The sequence below is a fragment of the Podarcis cretensis genome (assembly GCF_951804945.1).
Source record: "Podarcis cretensis genome assembly, chromosome: 3".
In the NCBI taxonomy this organism is placed as follows: Eukaryota; Metazoa; Chordata; class Lepidosauria; order Squamata; family Lacertidae; genus Podarcis; species Podarcis cretensis.
This window is the reverse complement of record NC_137172.1, coordinates 77,516,711-77,540,068: the sequence shown is the minus strand read 5'-3', so window position 1 is coordinate 77,540,068 and position 23,358 is coordinate 77,516,711. Positions and strand designations below refer to the sequence as shown.

At 40.3% G+C, this 23,358-nt stretch overlaps 1 protein-coding gene across 2 annotated transcripts in view; it reads right to left on the bottom strand.

Annotated features, from left to right (window-relative positions):
* Window positions 1-23,358, bottom strand: part of ASCC3 (activating signal cointegrator 1 complex subunit 3) — a 226,427-nt gene that overhangs the window by 148,093 nt on the left and 54,976 nt on the right. For both annotated transcript variants that reach the window (XM_079971589.1, XM_079971590.1), the window contains exons 9-10: window positions 21,769-21,969; window positions 21,159-21,299 (exon numbers count right to left, since the gene is read on the bottom strand). In XM_079971589.1, coding sequence (XP_079827715.1) covers window positions 21,159-21,299; window positions 21,769-21,969 — 342 coding nt within the window. The remainder of the gene's footprint in view (window positions 1-21,158; window positions 21,300-21,768; window positions 21,970-23,358) is intronic.

Genomic DNA, 23,358 nt, shown 5'->3' with positions numbered 1-23,358 from the left:
ATTTTTGGCTTTCTTTTTTATTTTTTTAACCTTTGTTGTATTTTTACAGTCCTCTTTCTATACATGTGGAGTAATTTTTAATTTAATAATATGAAAAAAACAACAACAACAACAAAACTAAGCGAAGGAAAGCAAACAAACTTAGCAGATAATAACAGTAATTATATGGAAATGTGATAATAATATTGAAATGAATAAAATGCTTAATCCGCAAAGATTTTTATTATTTGCAGCTTCCCATGGAAACTGAAGGACATCCTTTTTCCCTTTTGCCCCTTCCCCTTACTAACTCCTGTCTTTTTAAGTCTCCAAAACCCTGCCCCTTACAGGATGTCACTTCTACAGATGTGTTACTACAGACCTATGATGAAAAAGCTTCGCCACCACCTGCAGCAACAGACACCAAAGTTTTCAAAGTGCCCACAGCTATCTCTTTCAAAGGATATAGACTGCCGGGGGAGTGGGGCTGACAAAGGGGGGAGGAGTTGAATTGCAAGGACATTCCTCACTTTTGAACCTCAAGATACATGCGTAAAAATATCACAATTGTCTCAAGATATGCAACTGATACTATTAGTTTGTTTTGTATTATGTTATTATGTAGGAATGTTGAAATGTGTCTGACAGTGTGTTATTTCCACAAATGAGGGGAATTGGGGCTATTTTTGTGGCTATTTTTGTGTGTAATTGTTTTTATGTTTAATGTCTTATTCCTTACACCCCAGTGGAGGATTCTCATACATTTTATGCTTTTTACAGATCAGGCTATTATGTAGTCCAATGTTTAGAATTAGATAAATTTATAACCACATTTAGTTATTTCACCTGGCACTCTGCCAACTTCCCTACCCATTTTAAAAATGTGCTAAAACTCACTTTACCAAGGAGAAGCTTCAGGAAGGTGTGTATGCTTTGGTTTAGCCGGAATAATCCCTTATAGAGTTAAATTGACTTATTTGGACAAGTGCCCTTTTAAGAATGGGTTTCTTTTAACAGATTGGTTTGAAAAGTTGAGAACCATGGGGCAAGAAAAATTCAAATTGGACTCAGTGTGAATTGGGCAAGTGTATCCAGGCTGCAATTAGCTTTTTGGTCCTTAATGTGCAAGTGAGCAACTTCCCATGACTGCAAGACCAGAGCCTGTAATAATAAAATCCCATAGAATGGCCAGGCAAGGACATTTCTCTCCTGACGTGCCCAAACCTGTGCCAGCTGTGGTGAGTGCCAGGCAACATGGTTAATATGAAAGCCCTAAGTGGATTCACCAGGGATTGCTACTACTGTTACACCAGGCCGGTGTGAGACCACAGAAGAGCTACCTTGACACCTGAGAACACAAAAATGGCGGGGGACAAAGCAAACTGCATTTTTCAGTCATTAGTGGACCTTCCTGCTAAATGTAAAGCATACGCCACTATTGAGAAAATATTTATTCCAAGGTGCTAACATACCACAAGTAACTGAGCAACAAAATATTGATTTTACGTGATATCCTATGTCTAACTATGAGCACTGTTACACTGTTACATTTCTATGCAAATATCCTTGAGAAATGTGACATCCAAGTCCCTTTCAGGTTCACATGGACACACGCATCTGGGAGGGAGAATAGCAGGTTACTTTAAATTGTGCGGAGAAAAGGATTGCAAAGTAGCCACCTTTGCAATCTTATCTCCGAAGGGGGGAACTGTTGCAGGAACCCCCCCACCCCAATCATTCTGTTTGTATAAACTTCACACACACACACACACACGCCACATTTCTGTTATAAATTCATAGAAAAATAGAAAATCAATCATACATTGGATTTGCACTGTTTCATTTTATTTTTACTCCATATGACAAGAACTAACAAAGGAGGGTGACTTAGTCCTGGTCAGCCATAATCCCTTCACTGTCTCAGCACATACACAGGAGCCCTGCCCATACCAACCCTGATGATCCCAGACAGAAGACAATCAAGATCACAAAGAACTTGCATATGGGAGTGGATTCAACATGGACTGAAACAAAGGACAATGATCAGATCTTCCCTCAGGGGGCAGGAAACTGTGGGGAGGGGGGAAAGGAGGAACCAGCCAGGTGACAAGACACTCAAGTTACCACCAACTCCTCCCTCAGCCCCTCCTTTCTGTAATGTATGCCTCCCTCAACCCCTCCTTTCTGTAATGTATGCATGATGTTTCTGGGGGTGGGCTAGACCTAGAGGAGGGGAATTTCAAAAGTTTTTATAAGACCTTGCACACTATTCTTCTGGGTCTTTCCTCTCTCCTGCACGTGAGGGGAATACCCTGTTGCAACAGTTCAATAAAGGCCAAGCCTACAGGCTGCTGTTTTGCTCCAAGTTATCCTGGTTGGTGTCTTTGTTTTGTCCAAGGGAGCCCTCGGATTTTTCCGGTAACAATATGAAGGCTAGGAGCTAAATGGCACCTTAAATCTAGGTTATGGGGGCAACAACGGAATGTCTAGGCGCACTTTTTTATAAGATGAAAATAAATGAACTGCATCTAAAATATCGGTTAATTTTTCACATGGTCTAGTCCTGACCCTGCTCACCCCCCCCCCTAATATTCTTAAGAGGGTCTCTTCTCCAGTCTTCAGAAAGTAGCTGGAAGTGGGGAGGCAGAAAAAGGCCTCCTTTCCTTCCATTTTGCAGTTTTAATGTGAAATTTTAGGCGCAGTACTGCATCCACAGCTTAGAAACTGCTTGTCCTAATGAAAGTCACTGCCACAAAATGCACCTAGAACAACAGGAGTTTCGAACACTGTTCAAAAGAGCTTCCTTCACAAATAAGAAGAACTTTGCAGATGTGTAAGAGGTAGACATCCAAAGCAAAGTGTGGCAACACTATCATTCTGAGGCCAGCTTCTTGGTAGGTTTGGAAGGGAAGTAGATTTTAATCTGATGAAACATCCCCTCTCAAACAATGCAGATCTAAAAGACCACAGCCCCAACTAACTTAAAAACAGCCGAGATCTCTCAGTCTTATTTCTTATCTAAAAAGAACAGCAGCACTAATCCCTGAGAAAGCTGTGCACCTGGAACTTCTCTCACTGACGCATAGCACTGGAAATCCCTCTGTACCTTTTGGTAGGGAGTCTAGCAGTCAAGGCTGTGGCTGGTAGACTGGCAAGTCCCCAGAGGACATTAAGGCCAACAAAACTTCATCACTTAATCAGGAAATTTCCTCCTACCATCCGATATATTTTGCCCTGCAAGGACTACATCTGAATAACGCTACTGGGCAGTGTGTGTAGTTAAAAGGATGATTGTATCCATAAACTTCTTTAAATATGCCACCATTTCTTGCATTAACACTGCAGGATTAATCATGTCCACCAGAAATTCAGAGTAACTTCCTAGATGTTCACTGCCTGGCACTTATTGCTGAGATTTGAGAGAAGTTATCTGTTGTATATTTGCATCCCTGTAGTAGAAGTGATAAATCACCAGACTGGAAATAATAAATCTGAGGTTTCAAGGACATGCAAAAAACATTACCTTCCTTGTTCTGTAACTAGAAAAGCCAACCTATACCCATTAAAGCAGGACTTCCTATATAACTTCAAATTCAAGAACTACCTTATAAATGGGAACAATTCTAATCAGGCTTCAACTACTATACAGAAGGTACAGCTTTAGATGTTAAAAAAGGAGGCAAATTCTCATGTAACTTAAAGGGGGCTTTTGTTATATATAATGAGCTTTTGTTTATTAGCTAATTTAGGACTGAATTTTTCTTGCTACACTTGAAAATGGTGCCTACTGGTTAAATAATTTATTCAATGTGGCCTTTATAATAGCAATACCTTCCCCAACCTGGTGCTCTCCACATGCTTTGGAGTACAACTTCCAGAGTTGCCAATGGTGAGATGTTTTTATTGTTTTATTACTTGTTGTTTGCTGCCCTGGGCTCCTTTGGGAGGAAGGGCCTGATATAACTGTTTTGCTAGTCAGCATACTGAAACGGAACATGGACACTCTATTATTCACTACCTATTGTTAATAGTCATTGATAGCTTCCCTTATGTAACTGGCTAACTTTTAAAGAAAATTTTTCCATCACATATTTTGTGGTAGAAGACTATGTAAGTTGGTACTACTTTTTTGTTTCTGTTGTTGCCTTCTGCCAACCAATGTGAATGGATGTCCTGAAAGTTCAACTTCTAATGAAGTTGGTGTGTGTATGCTTGCACACAGGCACACACACAATTATACAAATCTTTCACATTATCACTCTACTGAAACCTAAGCATCTAATGTATTTACTGATACAACTGGGGGGTTATTTAAACATGGTCAAATTTTAAAACAAGCTTTAGTACAATCAGCTAAGTCTAAATGTTGTTTGAAAGGTGTAACGTGTGTTAATTTTTCATCCAAGATCCTGTAAAATGCGATGTGTATCTTTCTCCACACACAAGCATACGCAAGTGCACAGTCACCTATACTATTAAATGCTATACTATACCTATACTACTTTTACCTTTATACTGCTAAAGGTGGTAGTGGTTATTGTTTTGTTTGTTACCGTGTTATGTATTTTTTTTGTTTTTATATTGCAACCTGCCTTGTGATCCTTGGATAAAAGGGTGGTATAGACATTTAATGAAAAAATAAATATAAATTTAAATTAGGAAACAAATAAATCTAAGGAAACCAGTTGGAGTTGCCCTATGTTCTCTTTTAAATGTGTAGGCTGATCTAAATGAATCTATACAAAACAGAACCAGCGTGTGTGTGTGTTTCAAAAATATAAGACAGCTAATAAATCTCTATGCCTATGCTATGTAACCTAATAAAACATTTATAGATGCTGCAACACTCTATATGTGGAAATAGAGGCAGAAATCTTCTGTTTTTGTCCACTTGTCAGGCAAATCCCTCTTTATCCAAACGAACCTTACTGAAAGTACTGTCACTGCCCTTATAGCCACGCCAGCTAACAATCTACCCTAACAATAGCTAACAATCTTGCTAAGATAGCTAACAACTTCCAAGAGGCATAAGATTCTTAGAGCTATTCTGCATTGGCGCTTTGGCTATGGTTGGATTCCAGGGATGGTTTGAAGGGACTTCAAAGTCAGAGTCAAACCACCGGTCAATTTAGCTGAGTTTTGTTTAACTGATTAGCAGCAGCTCATCCAGATTTCAAAGCACTTTTCCTAGTCCTACCTGCAGAGATTGGAACGGGGAGCATGTGCTCCATCACCGAACTTTGACCCTTCCCTATTAAATGTGGAAGTTTAATGCAGTAGAAAATGTGGTTTCCAAGTATGTTAACTTTTAGACTGACTCGCCTGAGAAAATGAGAATAGCTAGTGACAAAAGAACAAATCAAAAGCCGAAAGCTACAGGCCAGCAGTCATAGCTAGTCAATTGTCCCTGCATCTCTCACAAGCAAGGGAAAGGGAATCATCCCCCGTCACCAGCATCTGGTTGCCTGATGTGGAAAAAGATGGACATGTTAGTCACATTAGACTCAGAGAATCGCAACAATACACTGTGTACAGGGAAGATACTGACTTCTAAGTCTTTGTATGTAATGATGGCGGCCTTTAATGAACCCACTCTAACTCAAAATAGTGACTGTACAACCAGCATTTATAAAATGCCATCACACCACTACAGATGTAACTTATTACCACTTTGAAATGAGCCATGTCAACCACGAAAATTAGCAGCTGTAATTTCCATAGAACATTAATTAGCAAACTGTGATGAAATATATTTAGCAAGGCATATTAAGAATTTAAAGGTGTGAAATGCTACAAACGCAAGCTACTTAGCTAATTTGCCAAAGCTAAACTGGTACTGCTGCGATCACACACTTACTTGTACCACAGCCCTGCTGTCACAATTTAAAATAAAACAGATGCATATTTTCTTCTTCTTCAGTTTTAAAGTATTTAGACACATTCGGCGCTAAGCGTAAAGCTCTTTTACGGCTGCATGTTGTAATTAAAAGTTGCTGATGGCACTCTAAATAACGACGTGAATTAAATGCGGAGTTCTGTATATTGTTATTCTGAAGACAGTGTGAACACATTGAGCACAGCTGCTGAGCAGTCTCCAGCATTGAATTTCAATAGGACTCTGACACAAACACCATTTAAACAAACTGAGGGAGAAAAACAGTGCCAGTGCCTGATGGACTGGACCCAAAGTTAGAAGAACAGTGCATGTCTTGCTAGACAATGCTGCTCGTTTTCAGATTTATGACTAAGAATTTAGGCTCCTGTGAGGAAAGGAGAACAAACAGTCCGAAGATTTCCTCCTCTAAGTGCAGTTGTGTGAGTTGTTTCATCTCTGAGGCAAGATGAGTAGTTTGCTGCCCATCTTGCCTAGAATTCTAACACTGTAACCGAATTGCCTTGTAGCACTAAGTGCCAAGGCATGGGGTGGATGAATGAGGGGTTGTTTGTTCCTCCCCTCCATTTGCTGCATAGGATAGTTGAGAAGGAGATTTGGGCAAGAGCAGGTGTGGCTAACATGTAGCCACCCAGATGTTGTTTGAATCCAATGCCTATGAGTCCCAGCAAGTATGGCCAATGGTCAGGGATAATGGGAGGTGTGCCGAGGAGAAGGGAAAATATATAAAGTCCGAAGAAGGACCTTTTAAGCTTCAAACAGTTTAGAATTAGATTTAAAACGTTGAGCTTCCAAAAGTGGGATATTGATTATGGTTGTAAGATACACTTTTCAGGTTACCTTCCCCAACCCACCCTCAGGATATGGTAAACCAGGGATAGGGAATTTATGGCCCTCCAGTTGTTAGACTACAACTTGCACCATTCCTGAGCTCTGGAAATGCTGACTAGATATAATGGGAGCTGTGAGTCCAATATCTGGAGGGCCACATGTTTTCCATCCCTGTGACAAACTGTTAGGTCTTAAGCACACCCATGTCTACCACCCTACTCCAGTTTCTTATTTCCTTTTGACATATTCAACATGGCACCTAGAAAAATGCTCAGTTCTTGACTGAGTAAATACGTTTCTACGTACTTGGGCAAGTTCTCAAAATATTTGGAAATCTCTGCATTCTCTTTCCAATTCAACTGTCTTTCTGGTATTGGATTGACCAGAAGGTGTTGAGCTTTTTTGGGGGAAGGATGAGCCAAAGTTGATGAGCTTTTTTTTGGGGGGGGGGAGGAAGAGCCAAAGTTGTTGAGCTTTAGGGGGAGGTAGAGCCAATGTGATTGGGATCAAACAGGGACACCCCGCGATTGACCTGTTGGACATCCCTGATCTAGGCAATACAACTGGGGCAAAATGAGCAGTACAGTGAAGCTGGGTATATAGATTGTCCATGGGAAGCGCACATTTCTATGCCACTAGCCCACGCTGGGTTGGGATAATCATAATTAGTTTTGCCATCTCTTCTTTCTTACAGTGACCATGGAAAGCTTCACAGCTAGTCATAGCATATTCATTTTGTGACACTGGAAAACCATTTCATTTTTAAAGGAGTTTTAGAACACCTTTCTACAGCCATGTTTTCTATTCTCAGTGAGCAGCACTGCAAAGAGTTTTCATTTATATCACTATTACACCACTTCAGTTCTCTCAGCACAGAAACAGCCAGGAAATAAAGTGTCACATTTGGTTAATGAATTGAAACTCATGCAAGACATTTCAATCTGGTTTTCGTATTAGGGCATGGCCAAATAGAAATGGGCTAACTGTCAATATTTTGACTGTCAACTTACATTTCTCTCTGTCCATGTAAACTAGTTCCATCACTGGGAAAGCATAGAATAAATGCGTGCAGAAGTCCAAAACCGCTGGTCAATAAAAAAATTAATATCAGCTAACAAAAGTGCAACATTTAAGACTTTGGATACAGATATTTAGGTTCCAATCCTATGTTGTGTTACCTGGGATTGAGTCCCATTGAATGAGGTGGGACTTTCTTCTCAGTATACACAGGATTGCAATGCAACAAAAAAGTATTGTAAAGGCTGCTATTGCTATGCTAAACCTTTGCTCGTTTCCACCCACTCCCCTGCCCCCAAGAATGCATTGACGGGAAGCATGTCACAAAAAAGCAAACCTAACTTGGAACACTGTCAGGACAACCTAGTGCTATAGTGCAACGGAAGCATGACCAATACCCATTCCCCAAAATGGGAACTTTTTTTGGCATGAAAAGTTACAGTCTTTCTGTAAAAAGCTATGGATCATGCACAGATTGCTACAGATTCTACATGACCATCTAGAAAGTCTGAGGGTGCAAATCAACTGGACTGCAGGAGCGCACATGACCATCCCAGTATATTCAAGAGCAAAAATAAGCCTGATAGCACACTGAAGTTGTCTTTGCAGGACTCCTAAAATATCCCATCTTTGAAATACACTATCTGGCCAACTTACAATAAAGTGTTAAAATCATCATAAAGTTACTAATGAATTAAAATAAGTGAAAAACATCACCCTTATAAAAGCAGCATCCAGATACAGATCAACTGGAGTTAAAAAGTTAAAACCCCAGTGAAATTAAAAATGCATTCACCTCATGGTAGAAAGGCACCAGATTGCCAGGCTAGCATTCTCTGGGGAGAGAAATTTTAGAGCTGGGCATCAGCACAGAAAAGGCCTTGTCCCAAGTAGCCACCTGCCACATTTCAGATAGAGGTGGAGCCCACAAAAGAATACCTTGTGAAGTACAATGTGCTCATAATGGCTCTTTCCCGGTTAATCCAACAGCTGTATTCTGAATGGATCACTGAGACCAGCTATCTCTGTTTGAGCTGGAAAATGTTGTTCCATGTCACTGAACAGGTAACATGCTCACAGTAACATTACGACAGAAATATTTTTTAAAACAAAAACAAAAAAGACGTTGAAGCTCTCTTCATCCAGATATCCACATAAAACCAGAAGTCAGGGAAGATGCTCACCCTAAATTTAAACTCATCAGTACAGAAAAAACCATGTCAAGATAACGGAGGATAGCAGAGTTTTCTTGTGACATCTCAACTATTGCATGCCAGAAGTGGGTGAGACCAGAAACTGTGATGGATGTAGAATAGTAAAGATGGTAACAAAATGTGACTCTGCTGAAGATGCATAGTTGTTTAACTGGGTATAAGCTTTAATAGTTTACTAACCAATTAAACTGATTAAGATTTGCACCTATATTTGTATAATAATCTGCAAACATATCAAAAGATAAAAGGACATAAGGGAGCAGAGAGGAGAAAGTGCAAAGAAGGAGGAGGAGATGGGGGAAAGTCATCAGAATAAAGCATATTATGGTATACTGATAAAAAGCAGCATCAAAACAGTATTCCAGTACATTTTTCTAGGGTAAGTAAGTCTGTCTACACAAAGCACATTTTTAGCCTCCAGAACAAAAGAGGAGGAACAGCTTGTGTGCTTTGTGAAATCCAACACTTGTATTGTAAAATACATAATTAGCTTCTCAGTCTGCAAGTTTAAATAATGATTTAAATGTTTTAAACAGGAGAGAAATTCCATATTATTATCCTACTTTCTTTGCTCTAATTCATTTCACTAATCATGGTTATATCAACTCCAATACTCCAGTGTCAGCTTTGACTGATGCCAATAAGCTCCTTAATCAGGTATGACAACTTTCAGCTAGCGTGCCTCATTAGCACACAGCAATCCTGTTCATAATTTTCTCTTTCCCCCCCAATTTCATTGCCCATTTTAACAGGCGATTCTGTCAAAGTGGGAGGTATAAATCAGGCATGGGGAACATCCAGGCTGCAGGCCAGATTAGGGCCATAAGCCACACACACCTGATGTCATACAGAGTTTCAGGTATGGCACAGGCATGACCCCCTGCTGAAAGTGAGGTATGCAGGTACCACCAATCAATAGCATCTTCAAAACCCTTGTGCCTTGGGGGGGGGGCAGGAATAATTTATATTAGTTTTCCAATATTTCTCCAATAATAGCTAAATTATAAAATTATTACAAAACCCTTGTGCCTTTGCCTGCACAACTTTATTTCAAACCATGTGACAATGTTCACCTACTGAAATGGCTCATGGGAGTTAAGGGAGGCGAGTATCTGTCCCTCTGGCTACATCAGATTCCCTACCCCTGTGTAGTGAAAGCTGATTGACAATTTGTTAAGAAAATATTCAATTCTGAAATATGAAAAAATTGTGATATAAAGCAAAATGAAACAAAAACCAAGTGTTTTCCTTTTCCTGTACATCACAGGGACCTGATTGTGATGGAACACACGCACAGCTAAGAAATCCTACCATCCTATTATTCTGCCTTCACAGAGGGGATTCCTTACATCCAGGAAATGCATTCTGGCTTTCCAGCATGGTAGCTTATTGGCGGCTACATAGTGCAATTAAGTCTCCATCACATACTCTTCCTTCATTCTCTAGGGAGGAAGAGAATGTTTGTTCTATGACCATGTTAGACTATTTGTCTCGCTCAGGCAGAGTGCTTCTCCATTGCCTGCTAACTTACTCTTTCAACCAGGAGAACAGGGTTGAACTTAAAAATATTCTGCATTAACAGCACATGCTCTGCTACTAAGCTGCAGTCCCGACCCACTGCTTTATTTCAGACCTAAGTTCTAGTACACAGAGTCAAACTACATGTTGCAAGACAATCATAGCGATCCAACCCCCCTGTTTGTAATGGGATGGGAGTGTGTTGGGGATGGGGAGATACCTGCAATAAAGGATTGGCAGATATGTAAAATGCTTAACTGTTTTTAGTTAGTTCAGTCAGTTTTGTTTGTTTGTGCCAACTGAGTTCAGAAATGCAAATTAAGCCCAGCTGGAGGATGAGCCTCTGAGAGCTAATTTCAGAGGAGACTTGGCAAGTGTAGGAGGGATTAAGCACTACCTTTTCCTGATCTGCCCCTAAAAACCCTGCCTCCATCCTGCCTGTGAATTTTACTACTTCAGCAAATGTGAACTAAGGGTCTCTTCCTTTGCATGCTGCAACATATGCAGGGAAAATAGTCCCTCTGCTTTCCCTCATCTTCTCCATAATGTAACATATGAATTAGCTCTATGGTTCTTTCATTCTCAAATATGACCTACTCATTCTTCATTAGAGACAAATCAGTGAAGGGGATTCATTCCTGCAACATTACACCATTCCCAAAACACTAAGACCTCAAAGCCTTTGAAAATCCAATTGCTGTTGTTTTTTTAAAAAAACCAACAACAATTCAGCAGATACACTCAAAACAAAATCAAAATACCTAAACAAAGGCAAAATTTGTGCAAGCAAAACAAGTGCCTCAGGGTTATATTCAGTTGGTATTGGTTAGCTGACAGAATGTTATTTGATTCAGCATATTTGATTCAGGCTTGGGTCAGAAGAACAGGGATCAAGGTGATCATTGGTGCTTTCCCCCAAAAAACTCTGCTCTCAATAGCTTGGGGACACTTAAGAACAGCAGGGAGATGATGCAGAAGATCACCTTCATCCTTGCTGCTGCTGCTGCTGCTTTTGATTCATCAGAGTCTTCCATCAAGACCTTCTGAAAGCAAAGAAATGGCAGGAGGATGCAATCTGCAGAAACAGTGTTTAGACTACTTAGCTTTATAGAGGCTTTAGTTTCCCATTTAAACTTCCATCATGCAAAGATTGCACACATTTCTAATTTAAAAGCAGAAATCAAAATTAAAAGATTGCTGATTTCCCTAACTGCAAGTTGGTCAAACAGGGACTAAAATCACGCTGGAACAACAGCGTTTTACTTTTAAGGCTTTTAGCATCTGAGAGGTAAAGATTAATTTGTGCGTTTCAATTAAGCAGCTGAAGTAAATTCAATCTGATGGCTACTGAATTGGCAAACAAAATTATTCTGCATGAATTTCAAAAGAAAGCCCAGTACACTAAACTGTTATAAAGTCATTTTGCATGCACTGATACTATGGTTATATATATAATACCCAATTTGTTCTTCATTTCTGCTTTTAGATTAAATGTTAAGTACTATTGGATTCCTCGGTGTTGTTTCTTATTCTATATAATCATCACACTAAAAGACAGAATGTTTTTGTTTTTGAGAAAAAGAACAAAAAGAAAGCAAGCATTCCTGTGTTCCTCCACTTCCATTTTGCCATCCCTCCCCTACTCTCCACATTTCTCACCATTCAAATCCATTTCTCTGCTCAAGAATATTCACTCAACAAGCACAGCTGTTATTCTGAAATCTTTACAGCTAAATCAAAGATAATTGGACTTCAGAGTACTTTTAAATTGTAGCCTAGGAAAAGAATCTAGCTTAATGCATCATTTGCATTACCTATAAAGACTGCTTTTCTATCCTTTTAAATTTATAGTGCTTTTTGTATGGGGGGGGAGCACAAAAGAGTTATACAGTAGTTTTAGAGATATGTGGATTTCTTTGCACAAAAGGGTTTTATGAGAAGCTATTAAATCTTGCAAAAGTAAAAAAAAATAATCAATAACCAACTCTGGGAATTCTACAATGTTTAAAGTTATTAATACAAGTAATGAAATATTTATCATAAGTGGGTCCTATTTGTTTTACGAACAGTATGTTGTAAAAATCATATTTGCACTCAACACACAGTAAAAAGGGTCATCATTTGGTGAGATTTTTAAAAAACCATAATGCAATCAAGCATTAACAGATTCACAAAGCAATTATATAAAGGGAAATTAGTAAAGCTTTATTGTTACAGCAGTTTAAAATGATACAAATCATTATACCCAGTGTTTGCCTGAAAAAACAAATAATGTAATGTTGTAATTCTGGCATGAAGTTGCACACAATATCACCACTTTGCCACAGCAGTCAGTATACCATATCCTAAGCAGTTAACACATGAGCATAGAAAGCCCTGCAGCTGTACTGTTAGGTATTCCACATCTGTCTCTGTAAAAATATTATTAATAAGTCTATTAGTAACAAGTCGGCAATTTATTAAACAAGCACTAATTGCAATCATATCTGGCAAAACATTGCAAGGAGGGCAGCTAGTTATTGTTGTTGCTACTTTTCAAGGAGGAAAAAGGAATTTTGCCTTTAAATGCTTTCCACTAGCACCCAGAGCACTGAACTGCAAGCCACTTTGTGCGACTCTGCAAATGATCGCCAGAATGAGCATCTTTTGGTCCACAGGGCAGGTGGTCTGCTATTCCTCTTCTCATCTTGCTCTTCTGCTTCATTTCCCACCAGATGACGAGCCCTCTTGGGGCAAGGTCTCTCTCTTTTTTATGTGGAAAGCAGAACAGGTTTTAGAAATTCAAATTGAAGTTTGAGATAGTAAGCAGTTACAAGAGAAAAGGCTTCAAAGTGAAAAACATTTTAAAACTTTGTGAGACAGGTGCACTTGCTAAATAGCTTATTCAAAGCATTGCCAGTGGTTGACATCTGCAGTCTCAATGCTGTGTTGTGGAGGGCAATAGGAAATCATCGCTCTGATTTCCCAAATCCTGCAGCAATCGTACAGCAGCACCATGCAAAAAGCATGACAAGGACCATTTGTAAGCCAGAGATAATAGAATCGTGAATTTTGAAGTAAAAAGTTTTCCCAGCATCTTCCTAAGGGTTCTCTTTCCATTTATGAAGCCTGACTCTGAAAAAAATAATCTTACCAGATTTTGATTTTGCATTAATATAAACATTTAATAAGATTTCAAAAATAAAAAAATACTCATCGGACAATGGAATGTCACTTCAAAATGCTTGCCTGCATGAATAAAGACAAGACTATTAGTGTGTTATCATCACGTTTTACAAATATTAAATCAGATCTAAAACTGACTAGGTAAACTTTCAGAGCAGGGATGGAGCGCTATTCAGATGATGTTGGACTTCCAGCAATCATCAGCTGCAGTCAGCATGGCCAGTAATGCGGGTGACAGATGTAGTTCAGAAATATTCAGAAGACCACACATTCCTCATTCCTGATTTAAGGGAAGTGTCACTAATTTAATCTAATGTACTGTGCGCTTTATTTGAAATTCACCCTGAATTCACTATAAACATTCTTTCAACCAACGTGGAGATGAAGAAAAGGTAGATGAAAGGTACGTAGGCAATAGCATTGCTAGCTTGGGCTATATTGAAAAGTAAAACATTTAACCTTATTTTTTATTTTTTTATTTTAAAAAAACACTAGCTCTTCTACAGCATCATATATTGGATTAACAACTACAAGAATTAAGAAACACATTTTGTTCACCTGCAGGTGACACTGTTGGACCAGTCCATGAAAACACATAAGCAACAAGCAGTAAATATTCCTTTTCAGCGTGCTCAACTATTTTGGATTGATGAGGAATCCAAAGAAAAACATTATTTCTTCTTTTTTATGTTAGCCCTTTAAAGTTGTACAACAATAAACCTCAGCATAGCTATTAATTTAACTATTTCATTTTTAGGCCTACTAACACTGATTTTTTTCAGACAGTGAGTAAAATAAATGGAAGAGTGTGCATACTTGAAACTAAATCTTCTAAGCAAAAAGCCTGCTTCAATCAACCAGAACATATATAGTTTTGAAATAAAAAAGCCTTTATTCTAAAAGGGGATTAAACAATTTTGTCATTTAAAAAATAGGAGAGGGTTCACAAGGAAATGAGGCAGAATGAAATCAACATACTTTAAAAAAGGAAAGTCATTTTTTGGCAATATTAAATTTAAATTACCATTAGTAATTTAAAAATAATAAAATATATATTACCTTTCCCAAAATTCAAGGCGCCTTACTCTGCTCTTATTTAGCACTTACTGAACGTTCACACTTCTTTATACAAATCACCTCCCTTCCCTCTATTGTCCCAGTCCAAATTAGGACCCCTTGGCTGTCACCATTTAAAAGGAGAAGGAATGCAGTTGTGGCCACAAACCTAACACACCGTCTAGCTGGGTTTTGAGCAGCATTAGAAATTAGTTGCATGTTACAACGGGCTAATCAGGAGAACGAGCACATGTGCAGAATGGTACGGATGACTGTTTTGCAAAGTGCTTACTTGAATACGTTGGTAACTAGTAATCTGCCATCATCACCTGTTAGTGTGTCACAAGCAGGAACCTTGAAAGCTGCCTTATATTAGGCCTGTCTACCTGTCCATCGGAACCAGTACAGTGGTACCTCGCGTTAAGAACTTAATTCGTTCTGGAGGTCTATTCTTAACCTGAAACTGTTCTTAACCTGAGGTACCACTTTAGCTATTGGGGCCTCCTGCTGCCGCACAATTTCTGTTCTCATCCTGAAGCAAAGTTCTTAACCTGAAGTACTATTTCTGGGTTAGCGGAGTCTGTAACCTGAAGCGTCTGTAACCCAAGGTACCACTGTACTGCCTGTTAGGACTGTCAGTGGTTCTCCAAGTTCTAGTCAATCCTCTTGCCTTGAGATACCATGGACTGTACCTGGGACCGGCTGCAACGGAATGCATGCACTCTACCACTTAGCTGTCTAGGTATAATGGTATTCCATATGACAAAGTGATACAGAAAACCCACAAAGGGTGCATGCAGAGGGTAGAACTCAGCACAGTGCTAAGTGGGGCATGAGTGTGGGGAATGAGGTCCAGTCACACAATAAGACTTCCTCCTCTTGCCCCTCACACCACCTAAAACTGTTCTGGGTTTCCCCTCAAACCCCCAGAACATTTTTATTTTTTGGGGGGGGGGAGGACGGGTGGGAGGAGAGAGGGAGAAAGTTAGGTTGTGCAAGCAGACCTCATTTTGTGCATAGAACAACTAGTTGAATCTTGCCTCGAGCTCTTTGTGCAATGAATCAAGCATAAAAATGTTTAGATGTTGTGGTCTGAATGACATCTGGCAGAAGCTTTGTGAAAAGATGGGATGGGCAAGGGAGTAGATAGTCTTGTCAAGTTCTGCCTTAAAGACTGGGGGAAGGATTCCCCATATGTGTTCCATGAGGATGAGGCATGCTGGGTCTGCTTGCACAATGGGACCTGCACATGCCGTCCTCCCCCTCACCCCCTGAAATAGCCAATAGGAGGCCCGGAAGAACCTCCAGAACAGCATGAAGGGGGAGGAGAGAGGGCAAGCTGCAATGCTTGGACAGATGGAAGGTTTATAAGAGCACTGCTGAATGCCTCCCAAAATATACAATCAAGTGGGATGTAACACTTTATTCTGGGGCACATAAACCACTCTACTATAAAGATGAATCCATAAAGGGAGAACACAGTGTGAAATAAGGAAGACTTCAGATTATAAAAATGATTGCATATGAAAAGGATGTTCAGCTCCCTATGGAGAGCTAGACGTTTTTCCTAAGTATCTTCAGCCTCGAACACCACTACCAACCTTTGGGTACATTGTGCTACATTTGAAAAAAGACACAGACATTTTTATATTTCCATTTGTAGTTCGTTTAAGGGGGGACAAGAATCTAATTTTAAATAGGGCATGCCTTTCTACCTTGTGAATAAAAGAAATTACTTTCAGCATAGCTGTGCCACTGAGAAATGCTGCAAGAGATTTATCAGCAAAGGAACAAGGCTTCCTCTTTATTAGCAATAGCTTCTTGATGTATTCTGGTATTGCTACAGGTCCCTGCCCAAATGTCGATCAAAGGCAAATATTCTGATCCCGAAGCTCTGTGGGTGGGCAAAATGCTCAGCATTAGTTTTTTTCTCCACCTAGTTATGATGGAAGAAAATACAAGTATTATAACAACTGCTTTTTCTTTTCAGATGTAACATTTTTAATGGGGAACTTTTCTTGGTAATGTCGGGGTCTTCAGAGGACCTTCTGTGATTCCAGCTGCTCCTATTTGTGTTCAAAAGCCATTATTTCAAAAGGTCTCACATGTAAAAAAAATAAGCTGCTCCTAAAAACAGCAAACATTAAGAAACCAGGCTACCCCAGTTGTACTGTCCTCACTATGACAGTGCAGAGTTGTGATACTGATGTGCGGAATGGTTTTTTGGTGTGTGTGTGTGTGTGTGTGTGTGTGTGTGAATATGTGTGATATATGTCTATAGTATTTTAATTAAAACAGACCTTTAATACTAGAAAAGGATACCCACAGACTCCACAAAGTGTCTGTTCGGCGTATCACCCAGTTATGAAGGCTGCACATCAGTGGTACTGGGCTTCTCTCTTTCATTCCGCCATTAAAAAATTGTTTTTTTACTGCCAGGTGGTAGGTAGAAAAGGGGTGAGGAATCACAGAGTATGAATTAAAGAAGAGGTGAGCCATGGGAGGATACACATATCTGGCTCCATCTCGTGTAGCATTTAGGAACCAATGGCCCTTTAAAAATTGCAAGTGAAGCAGCACTCATCAGGAGAAGGAATGTCAGAGTGAGCAGAACAGCAGCTGGGCAACCAACAACCTGAGTAATTAGCAATTCCAAATGGAGACTATACTGACTGAAAATACAGAGATTTTGTCACACATGCTTAATAACTAAAAGTAAAATAAATAATAAAATTATTATAATCACAATTATTGTATTTCCAGAAGTGAAGCCATGTTTGTCTGTTTCAGTTTAAGTTATAATAATTTGTTAGACTTTAAAGTGCTACAAAAATACTCTTAGTGTTACATTATATACTAGCAGGGAGTGCCCAGCCCTGCATAGTATTCTTAAAAACAGAAAATATTGTAATTTTTAAGTGGGTAGTACACTTTGTGAATTTGAACCAATCACGTCAAAAATCAGGTAAAATCAAGAGTCACCTTTTGGTCTGCCATCTTGGTTCAAAATGGCACCTGATACTCAAACATTATGGGAAACTGCTCTGCACACCTGTGGAAGCCCTCATGTCAAGTTTGGCGATGATATCCCTAGAGGCAGATAAGCCTATGCCAAAAAACAGGCCAAACAAAAATGGGAGCTGTGCCAAAAACTGTTCTCTCTGATGAAGGCAGGAAGACACCTTGGAAGTGAGGAATTCTAGCCCTTCCCCACACACTTTTGCTTACCTAAAAGCTGGATGTCGCCCTCCCCTTGAAGGGAAAAACTGCACTGTTCCCTCTCCTGTCAGGATCATTTGCCACTGGACAGAAAAGCCATCATAGCTGAAGTGTCTGAAGTCCATCAGCGGACAAACCCATCAGGGTGCTAATCCATACAGCTCAAAAAGTCCTGATATCATTTGCCACCCTCAGGGCTACTTGCTCTTTTCAGCTGTGACATGTCCGTTGTCTGCTTCACTTCTTTCTACTGCACTGTCATCACAAAAGCAATCCATCTACTAATCTTTGAAATGGCAATCTGCTTGCCCCCTCCAAGCTATTTCCCCATTCCAGAAAAGCAACACTGCGCGCGTAACTGGAGAAGTGCCCACTTCACTGAAATATTAGCTTACATAAACAAGTTGTATTTTCACAAAGTAATAAACCAGTTATATGTAGGAGTTGTGCTACTGACTCTCATTATGGATTTATTAACATCTCTGTCTCAGAGTTTCCAACATTACCTAACATAATAAACCACATCAACATCTGTCTCACAAGTGTGCTTACCACAAATCTGGTTAAAATAGACATTAATGCTGCTCAGATCTTTACAGAAAACCTCTATAAAGGAGCTTCAGGAAACTAATTCGCCCACGCCACCTTTTCTAGTATGTGAGGAGACAATATGTAGACAGACAGTCCCTGCTGGGTTCTGCTGTGCACAAAGAACTGTGAGTGAACAAAGGCAGCCACATTGACTTAAAGTGTCTGTTCACCATAACAGATTTTTGTGCACCCACGTATCCATTGCATGTGGCACTTTTCCAGTTACTGGAATTGGGCTCTTCTTGCTTATCCAGAGCTCTGTGTGCCCATCCCAGCCCCTACATCTGAGCCTAGAGTTTCTGGTTTAGGGCTAGAAATCAGAGCTGGGGTAAAAAAAAGATAAGAGACACTTAAGTGCTTCAAATACACAGTCCGTTGCAACAATCCTTACAAAACTCCTTTAGCTAGGTCAGTATTAAATCCCTATGTTGCGTATGGAGGCTGGGGTGGGTAGGTTGTCGACAACGTGTGTGTTTAATTTGTGCGATTTCAGCTGGCCAGCTGCCAAACATGTAAAGCTGGGACTGAGCAAGTTAACTATATGCAAGTTGTAAGTTGACCTGTACACAAATAGTTAGATAACAATTCAGTATCTGTTTGAAGGAAAGAAACAGAAAGGCTGCAGAGATAAGAACAGGGTATACATAACAGCAGTCACGAAATTAAAAGACGCCTGCTCCTTGGGAGAAAGGCGATGGCAAACCTAGACAGCGTCTTAAAAAGCAGAGACATCACCTTGCCAACAAAGGTCCGTATAGTTAAAGCCATGGTTTTCCCAGTAGTGATGTATGGAAGTGAGAGCTGGACCATCAAGAAGGCTGATCGCCGAAGAATTGATGCTTTTGAATTATGGTGCTGGAGGAGACTCTTGAGAGTCCCATGGACCGCAAGAAGATCAAACGTATCCATTCTTAAGGAAATCAGCCCTGAGTGCTCACTGGAAGGACAGATCGTGAAGCTGAGGCTTCAATACTTTGGCCACCTCATGAGAAGAGAAGACTCCCTGGAAAAGACCCTGATGTTGGGAAAGATGGAGGGCACAAGGAGAAGGGGACGACAGAGGACAAGATGGTTGGACAGTGTTCTCGAAGCTACAAACATGAGTCTGACCAAACTGCGGGAGGCAGTGGAAGACAGGAGTGCCTGGCGTGCTCTGGTCCATGGGGTCACGAAGAGTCGGACACGACTAAACGACTAAACAACAACAACAAATACATAACAGCACAGTGCCCCTTATGACTGACATGACTGACATCACCCAAATAAACTGGCCCACATCTTAAAATCAGTTTCTGCTCTCTGTCCTGTCACTGATTAAAAACTCAGGTGATACTTAGGGTCTTCTCAGAGATGGTGCCACAGTTTTGCAAAACCCTCTTTGGTGAAATCTAACAAGCTCTCTCCTGTCTCACTTTCAGCTAGAGTGCTAAGATGATGGTGATGATGATGATGATTTAGACATGCTTTCAGCATGAACTCTTGGACATCCCATGAAGCTCAGTGTTGAAAGATTCAGTACTTTTTCACACAGCACATAGCTCAAATATGGGATTCACTGCCACAAGAGGCAGTAATGGTCGCCAACTGGAATGGCTTTAAACGAGGATCAGACAAATTCACGAAGGATAATCAATGGATATAAACAGCTCTCAATGGCTACTAGCCACAAATGGCTGCCGCCCTGGTTGGAAGCAGCATGCTTCTGAACATCAGTTGCTAGGGAACACAAATGGGGAGCCTGTACTCAGGTCCTGCCTGTGAGTTTCCTGTAGGTATTTGGTTGAGAACTATGAGAAAAGCAAGCCGGACTACATGGGCCTTTGGCTTGATCCATCAGGGCTCTTCTTATGCTTACACAGAAGCTGAAAGCTCCATTTGTGTATCACTAGATCCATTCGCTTCTCTCTCAGATCTGCAAGCGGTAAGAGCACCGATACTGGTGCCATGGCATAAAACAGTTTTTCAGAGTCATCCAAGAGACGCTAGGGCCATTTGGAAGTTCTTAGGGAGTTGGTTTCCCAATAAAAGTATCAGTAAATAAGAACAAGTTTCACTGGATGACTTATTTCTTCATCACTACTGTTTATGCCTTGCGATTTGAAAGCAGGCATACAGTGGAGTGGCGTGTGTGATCTCTGCTCATGCAAGGCACTGGTGAAATGCAAAAGGCTTGACTAGCACTATGCATGGACTTCCTTTTTTCTTTTTTATAAATTTTATTTCCAATTTTGGATCCCCCCCCCCAGAGACATACAAATACAAAACTTCCCAATAAACATATATATTTTGACTCCATCCCTTTTGCAGTTCCTTATAATTTTTAATACTGTGTTTCCTACGTTATTCGATTTATTAGCTATTCCCTGATTTTTCTTTAACGTTGCATTTAACTTCTTGCTTCACGTTAATCCTGTTAACGAGCTTAAATGTATACAAAAACTTTTCAGATATTCCACAAATGTTTCCCTCTATGCATGGACTTTCAAGGCAGCTTAGAATGTTTCCCACCATCTTCTGCAGCAGGTAGCATTGCAGAAAAGCTAACCTGATGGCAGTAAGTTTGAAAAATCACTGCTTTAATTCATGAATCAAGAATATTTCATTGTTTTGTTACAGCACATTTATACACTACTGCTTGCATCCATCAATATATTTATGTTTGTCATGTAGCATACCTGGGTTCGTAGAATCTCACTTTTCGACAACTGCATATCACCAGTCAGCTCTTTCACTGTGATGCCTAGTGGCTCCAGCCGCTTACTGAAGTAATTTGTCATCTCAGCTGCCAATGCCTTCATAGGAGCAACATAAACAATCTGCACCAAAAAGGACACCAGTTTGATAAATGAGCAAAGTGTACAAGACTGTTGGTTTTGTAGCAACTGATACAAATCACAATTTATTGTGAAATATTATACCTAGCACTTACAGCAACGGGGGAAAAACTTAATAGTAGTATATGGAAAGTGGTTATCGGTGCTGGATAAGTGTGCAGCTTTTTAAAAGACAATAGATTTTGTTTACAAAGGCTTATCATTTTGAAAATTGGTTCTGCATCAAAGCTAAATATATTTTCAAAGCTTTTCACATGGATAATAAGATTTTCAGAACAGAAAAAGGAATTACATAACAGAGAGGAAGTAAATCAACAGGCTCCATCTCCGTGTGACTTGGGGAAAACACAATGTCCTTGAAACTTCTTGAATCCATATAAATGTGCACAACTCTATAATGGGCTTTATCTTACAAGTTATAAAGCTGTCCTGCAGTTCATTAAATTCCTACCTTAAACTCGTCCTTTTTGATGACTCCTTGCTGAACATGCTGACGGATTTCATGCAAAACTGTTAACATGGCAATGTTAGTCTTTCCAGCCCCAGTGGGTGCACAGATTAGCATGTTTTCATTTGTATTGTAGGCAGTTTCAAACACTATGGACTGGATTCGATTTAACCTTTTCATGCCCTTGAAAGCAAGTTGCCCAATCTGCAAAAAAAGTCCAGAAAAGAAAAAAAAGCATTCAACTAAATAATTAAAACAGTTGCTGTTGACAAGGACTAAAGTCTACAATTCTCTCCAACTTTAATATGTCCAGTTCACCGTTATGAACTACACCAGGGTGGAGAACCAGTAGCCCTCTAAATGATACTGGACTCCTGGCTCCCATCAGCCCCACCCAGCATAGCCAACAGCCAGGGATTATGAGTTATATTATTTGTCCAACTTTTATTTATTTTGACTATTTATGTATTTCTTACCTGCAGTTGATTCTATTTGGTTTATATCAAGGTCAACAAATGCAATCAATATAAAAAAAGTTAAAAACAAACTATAAAATGTAGCAGGAAAACCCCCCCCTCCCAATCATCCAGTTTGTACAAACTTCACACACACTCACACTCACACACTACATACGCTACGCTTCTGTTATAAATTAATAGAAAATCAACCATATGTCGGATTTGCACTGTTCCACTTTTATTTTACTCCATGAAGGAAGGACTACAAAATGGGGGAGGTTTGATACAGGCCAGGTCGCACTGGTTGATGATCTCCAGCAGGCTAGGGACAAAGGTGAGAGCTGTTTCCTAGTTCTGCTGGATCTCTCAGCGGCGTTTGATACCATCGACCATAACATCCTTCTGGGGCTGGGAGCTGGGGGCACGATCATACAGTGGCTCCGCTCCTTCCTCCTGGGCAGTGTTTAGAAAGTGGTGGTGGGGGATGAGTGTTCAGACCCCTGGGCTCTCACTTGTGGGGTGCCTCAGGGTTCTGTCCTCTCCCCCATGCTTTTCAACATTTACATGCAGCCACTGGGAGAGATCATCAGTGCGACCAAGGCAGTTTCAGTCCCATGATGAGGCCTGAATCCCGACTAGAAGGGATCCAAATGGTCCGCTTCTTCCAGGCATGCCTGGAGTTGTTCAGCAACCACTCACTCAATCACCTTGCCCAAGAATGGAAGATTTGAGACTGGGCGATAATTGGCCATCGTGGCCGCATCTAAAGATGGTTTTTTAAGAAGCGGTTTAATAACCGCCTCTTTCAGCGGGTCTGGGAAGGCTCCCTCACGGAGGGAAGCATTCACCACCCCACGAAGCCCATCGCCCAGTCCTTCCCGGCTAGCTTTTATAAGCCAGGATGGGCAAGGATCCAGGAGACAGGAGGTTGGCTTCACTTGTCCAAGCAGCCTGTCCACATCCTCAGAGGTAACAGATTGGAATTGATCCCACACAACTTGACTAGACTGAACTCTAGCACTCTCCCGCCCTGGCCCTGCTCCCACGGTGGAGTCTACTTCTTCCCGAATCTGAGCGATTTTATATGCAAAAAACTTTGCAAAATCATTGCAGGAGATCATGTGGCCCGTACTGG